The sequence below is a fragment of the Tigriopus californicus genome, chromosome 10 (assembly GCF_007210705.1).
Source record: "Tigriopus californicus strain San Diego chromosome 10, Tcal_SD_v2.1, whole genome shotgun sequence".
NCBI classification, from domain to species: Eukaryota; Metazoa; Arthropoda; class Copepoda; order Harpacticoida; family Harpacticidae; genus Tigriopus; species Tigriopus californicus.
This window is the reverse complement of record NC_081449.1, coordinates 3653502-3659470: the sequence shown is the minus strand read 5'-3', so window position 1 is coordinate 3659470 and position 5969 is coordinate 3653502. Positions and strand designations below refer to the sequence as shown.

At 39.9% G+C, this 5969-nt stretch overlaps 1 protein-coding gene across 1 annotated transcript; it reads right to left on the bottom strand.

Moving 5' to 3' along the window:
- LOC131888597 (galactoside alpha-(1,2)-fucosyltransferase 1-like) lies at window positions 1–4613 on the bottom strand. Its single transcript, XM_059237497.1, has 4 exons — window positions 4473–4613; window positions 2089–3060; window positions 1870–2022; window positions 1–117 (listed from the first exon to the last, which is right to left on the bottom strand). The coding sequence occupies exons 2-4, from the start codon at window positions 3018–3020 to the stop codon at window positions 81–83; spliced, it is 1122 nt and encodes a 373-aa protein (XP_059093480.1). The 5' UTR covers window positions 3021–3060; window positions 4473–4613; the 3' UTR covers window positions 1–80.
- Window positions 4614–5969: the final 1356 nt, after the last annotated feature.

Genomic DNA, 5969 nt, shown 5'->3' with positions numbered 1-5969 from the left:
TCCCACTGGCTTTTTACAACATTTGTAGAAACTCTTAATGCTCCCTCCAGGTGTCATGAATGCCGTTGACTATGAGGGGACTAATGGCCAATGAAATGATTCATGTTGGTCAGTGATCTGAGAGCAAAAAAAATTGGCTTGTCAGTTATATCAGTTATTACATAGAAGAGCAAGGGACAACACTTTTGAAGGAAATACACAAATGACATTCTTTCACAGAGATTCACATGGAGGAGCTGAGAGACACTCAATCACAAATACTTGCTACGTGCCCAATCATATGTCAATAATCTCAACTTGTTCAGACTGGTCAACCTCTCTCTTAGCTATAATGAATCCACTTGTATTCACAAGCCTGATGACAGGGCTTTGGTCTTTGAATGGCCAAGTCCTGGGAAATAAGGGTGGGCGGTCTCTGAGCTGCAAAAAGTAAGGCTGCATGGGTCACAGTTGGGGACACTTTGACACCAATGAAGGATCGTTCATGCCTTTCTTTTCAGTTTTGAGTCCTATCTATATCTTATGATACGATGTTTTCAAACGTAGAACAGACGATCAGAGGATATTGGATTAGATATCTTCAATGGCTCTAATCCAGTGTGAGGGGACGGGCCAGGTGGGCCAACTTCTTGAAATGGTTTGACAAAATGGTAGTAAGGTCAACCCAAGGGCGGGTCATTGAGTAGTAGTCACACACAATGATTTATAAGCGGATTTCACTTCAGATTTCATAGGACCCGAGCACGGTCGCTTCAAATTTAGCCCTTTCAATGTCTCGCACCTGTTGATTTTTAGGGTGACTATGTGTCCAGAGTAGAGCTGTCCTTGGTGACATACATGATGTCAAGTCAGGTGATCCCCGGGGCTCCATCTTAGGGCCCCTCCTTTTTATAATATCCATTGCCCCACTTCAAAAGCTTAGTATCAGTGCCAGAGTCTCTTCTTATGCTGACGAGTTCAAATTTTAGAAAAGGAATGTATAAAATATAGAAGGATGGAACTAGAGCCATCCCTGCAACTTCTCCTTAACAAATTATTTGTATGAAGAATATCATTCTTCTTTAAGTAGCTTTTTAGGGCGATGCAACCTCGTTTGAAAGTGCAAAAACTCAATACGCATACTGCAAGGACTGTGTCGTAGTTTAAATCTCAAGTGTAGTAGTCTAAAAGTAGTTTGAGAATGGAAAGGCAGTGTAAGCCTCAGTGGTTGATATGAATGAACAATCTCATGAAATCATAACTGAATATGCAACTAACACCCAGCTCTACATAGGGGATGTAATGGCCTATTTCTGTCGTTGGGGAATGAACCACGCGACAATGATTGTCCCTTCTTGACGGGTTTAATTATTTCACAATTACCGACTAAGTTAACAACGTGGTTCTCAAACCGACATAAACATACCTCAAAGATTGACTGAGTTCGTAGAAATATCATGGACGAAGTTCAGGGTTGCAGCCTGAGAATTCAGGCGTTACTGGGCATATCTAGAGACCCTGGTAGGCATATCTGCTTTTTGAGTAGATTCTCCGTTACGTGTGTTTTAAGTGACATGTTGAACTCTTTTGAAAGGAAACTGACGATTTCAACAAAACAAAAATTGGTCCTTTGTATTTGATGACATCACAAAAGTTACTCTTTAAAGGTCTTGAGAGCGCTAGCTAAAATTGTCTAACCCCGTTTTGAGCACTGAGGAGCCATTGATTGCCATTACCAGTACTTTTTAAAGCTTCAGACTAAATACATGCAATCATGACATTTTGATGCCTCAATATTGCTTACTATTTGGACATATATTGAAGATAATCATTATAACTTGAGACAAGAGTATAACTTGGCTTCAGAGGAATTCAAGCTCCAAACCTTACATTTTCATGGTTGGATCCTTCATGATTGTCCAGTTTTGGCCTCGTTCAGATCGGGCATAATTAATGGCATAAAATTTATCCACGGTGTAAGAATTAGCGGCAATAACATGGCCGCCAGCTAAGATCGAGGTCATATATCCAAAGGTTCCATAACTAAAAAAAATAAATAGCGAATATAGCCCTGCAATTATATCTTTAAAAAATCTGTCAAGAGAGTACCTGAAAATTGAATGGTTGCAATGGGATAGTAGAGCAAAATCAAAGTGAACCGGATCGATTTTGCCCATTTGCATTTTGGAAGAAAAATAAACATCAGGAAACTTGGAGAACTTGGATTTTGTCCATTTTGGATCATCGGTTGCCGACACAAATACCACCGACGGTCCAAACTTATCCCTCACCATTTTCATGGCTTTGTAGAAGTAGTGTTCCGTAACTGCGGTCCCATTGTGCTTCTTAATATAACGAGCGTAATCTGTTCTTCTGACATGAAGGCCAACAAAAATGACTTGATCCAACCCTGGACGGGTTTTAAGAAAATCTTCTTTTGCACTCTGAAGACCTCTTTCTACATATTGGACTAGTCTGGGATGAAATTGGAACTCATTTTGCTTCAAATCATCAATGGCAGGGATGAAGTATTTATCCCTTAACCAATACTTTGGCAATGACAGAATGGGATGTTCCCATTTCTCCTTGAGGAACCCTGCCTTCACTTGTTCGGTGGTGACAAATGGCAGATCTTTATCACTGCATCCCATCTCGGAGAATGAGGGGATGCTTAAGTTGGGAAACACTTCCGTCAAATTCGTCTTCATTTCATCATTCAGAACAGGCTTGATGCGAAAGCCTTCATGGTCTTTAATCACCCCGTACAATGACCCATATTCCATAACCGTGTTAGCCCATCGACCTCCGGGAAGAAGAGTCAGCACATGGGTACATTTTGGGTAGGGTTCAATATCTTCAAAGTTGGAAAGTTCTTGAGCTCCGGTACGTTGCAGATAACCCGGTGAGGGACGAGGGTCCCGTTGATATTTGTTTGGAAAACTTAATGAGGTGGATCGATCGACGGAATACCATCGAATGAGAAGTAGAAGCACCAACAGAATGACGATTGTGTAAGAGGCTCGATAATTGATAAAAGCCATTGCTCTTTGGTTGGGTGCTCGATGTAAATGATTTCCAAAGCTAAAAATGAAAAAGCAAATGGGGATTTCGTAAAAGATTGGGAGGTATGAATAAGAGCATTTGAAAACTTGAGCGACCCCTTCCCAATAAAGTCCTCCTATGCCTTTTTTCTTGTCTAGCGGAGGGATTTACAAAAAATAACTTTTTTTCTGAGGATTAGCGAATTAAAAACTTACAACGGATAAGAAAGATAAAACGACGATTTCACTGATGGGGGATGAAATTGAAATTATTACCTTTTCTAACCATGAAAGTAGGGCTGTAATTTAAGGGGCATTCAACGTCAAGTGGATGCACTTTTTGACGAAATCACGGCAATTCATCTCCAATTTTGCTAATTTTTGGCACACTGGTTTGTTGACATATAAAAGCGTCACACAGCAAGTTTCAGGTACTTAGGCTGTCCAGAGCCTATCTTAGAGCCAGGTCCATTTTGAGCCAAACCGCTTTTCCATCGTTGTTTGAAGAGCCATAACTCCGGCTGCAGGTATCCAATTGAGATGAATGATGAATCAAAATTACCCCGGGATAATGGCCTTTCGATTGAATTGTAAAAAACAAGTGCACGAATTGATGCCTTGAACATCAATACCAATGAATGGCCATTGTCCCAGGAGTATTTTGATTCAAAATTCATTAGAATTTGAAAAACTATAAATGGAGTTATACCTGTTAAAACACTGATGATTAAGCGGTTTAGCCAAATGAATGGGCCATATTAATCCTATGGGGCTGAAATTTTAAATGTTATCTTACTTTAACCTAGGCATTGAACATAAGTGGAATGAAGATGCGTCCATTTGACGTGGAATGCCCCAAAAGAAGGAAAATGTTTTTTTGCATCTTTAAGTTTTTTTGCCTTGAAAAGCTTTTTATTCACAGTGCAACACCTTCCTATTTTTTCCAGATAAATTTCCTCCATTGCTATAAAGCTATAAAATGATAAGAACAGGGGTCGACTGAAGCTGTTTCAAAATCTAATCCAACGTATAATCGAAATACAGATTTAGATAGATCAAATGATTTGAATAAGAAATAGAATGCGAAGTTGATAAACCATGCTTTAATTGTTCTTAATATGAAGCACAGTAGGCTGCAAATGTTAATCGAATATTCTTAAGTCAGACTAGAGGAATGACGAGTCTTTGACGAGAAAGTTGTTGGTGCTAAACAACCGTGTTAGGTGTCTCGGCATAGGTTTGAAGTTAGTCCCCAACTGCACTGAAAACTATGCTTTTCCTAATAGACTTGATAGGAAATGATGATCCAAAATAAAGTGCCTACCCAGTTCTTATTTGGATGTTAAAAGTTGTTTCTACCCTTGTAGCGCAGGATTTGAAATGTTTCCCAGAACAGTAGTGATTTGTTCTTTGTATTCCATTAAACGTTATCCCTATTTACTTGGGGCCTACCTTATTTTTCTATAACAATGTTTTCTTCCATGACGATTTCTTGAACACACATCATATGAGTTTGCCAACTTGATTGTTTACGAAGTGCTCAACGCTCACGTTGTTGTGGCTTTGGCAGCTTGCAAGGTACCATGCTTAAACCCTGCAACAGGTGGGATCCTACGAGCTCAAGTTGTACCTTTCCCACGTCTAAGTACGACGCTGTCCTGAGCCCAGTTTTTTAAAGCCAAGGAGTGAATCTTAGATAGAGAAACGATCCAACTTATGCAATATAGTACGGTATTTTCTCGAACTAAGCTTCAATCCTTCGATTTAAAACACTGGGCTCTGATTCCTCCCCTTCTACTCTTGAATATAAAATGTCCGGCATGCAATCCAGCAGACATCAGGAAGCCGAGTTTTGCTTGTTGCAATCGACGCTCAAGGTCCTGATGAATGACTGTTCAGGTAGTGACGTGGAACAGTATTGGGGAATAATGACGATGGACTCAAAATTTGCATCCATCGTGACTACCAGGACCATCAAAGAAAAGCGATCGACCTTGGGAGTTAAAAAAACCTAACCATTTTTAGGCAACATTTTTTCCCATTGCGCTGGTTGATGCTCTTTCTACAAACATTGCGAACGTTTTTTTTATTTAGGTTTCCACGGGCTTTTTAACCGAAACAGGGAATGTAACCCCCAGTACTATTAAAGTGAAAGGTTATAACGTATAGTCATTACCTTTCAATCTTTATATAATATTTGGTCTACCAACGAGTTTAAGTTGGCGAACCGTGCTAATTCAAAAATGGAGGGTTGATCTGGAATGCTAGTTAAATATGTGTCCAAGTCTTACTTGAAAGATGCTACCGAAGCAACAATGCTTACAACTCCTTACGAATATTGAAGGGAAGCAAATTAAACAAAGAAGGAGCCCGAGAAAGAAGAGAAGTGGACTTCATTGTTCGAACTAGTCTGGATTCTCGAAGACTTGAGGGTGCTCTAAAACCGCACATTAAGCCTCTGCGGTCACTAGAATTGACCCTAAATCCTGCGTTGGGACAAAGCTCATGCATGCTTTTAAAGACGTACAGTATCAGATACCTCTGGTACCTACTCTGAACCTGTACAGTCCCAACTTTTTTACTCTCTCTCAATACAAGAGCTCTATCAATCCTGTGATGTTCGTAGTGAAATATCTTTGGACTTGTTCGACCTTTTGCAAACCTACAGAACTCATTTTAGCCCAAATAGGTGAAGCATATTCAAGATGTGGCTGAACAATCGGCTTGTACAGAGTTAGGATCGTGATGCTATCTCTGGACTTAAACGTCTGATATATCACGGACTTCTAGAGATGAGGACTGTGAAAGGAAACAAACATTTTTATATCATACCTCTGCACGGTGGTTCCGACTACACTTAAAAAGATTGTGCTCAAATGCCAAGCATTCTAGTTGCGTTTTTCCTTGTTGAAACAGCACAAGGATCAAGTTTGAAAAAGTATGTTTCAT

Bases quoted from the DNA above. Each gene is read 5' to 3' on its own strand.
- LOC131888597 (XM_059237497.1), bottom strand. From the start codon at position 3,020: ATGGCTTTTATCAATTATCGAGCCTCTTACACAATCGTCATTCTGTTG. The intron at 2,023-2,088 runs GTACTCTCTTGA...TATTTTTTTTAG, and splicing joins TGCAACCATTCAATTTTCAG to TTATGGAACCTTTGGATATA. The intron at 118-1,869 runs GTAAGGTTTGGA...TTTTGCTCTCAG, and splicing joins AAGGATCCAACCATGAAAAT to ATCACTGACCAACATGAATC.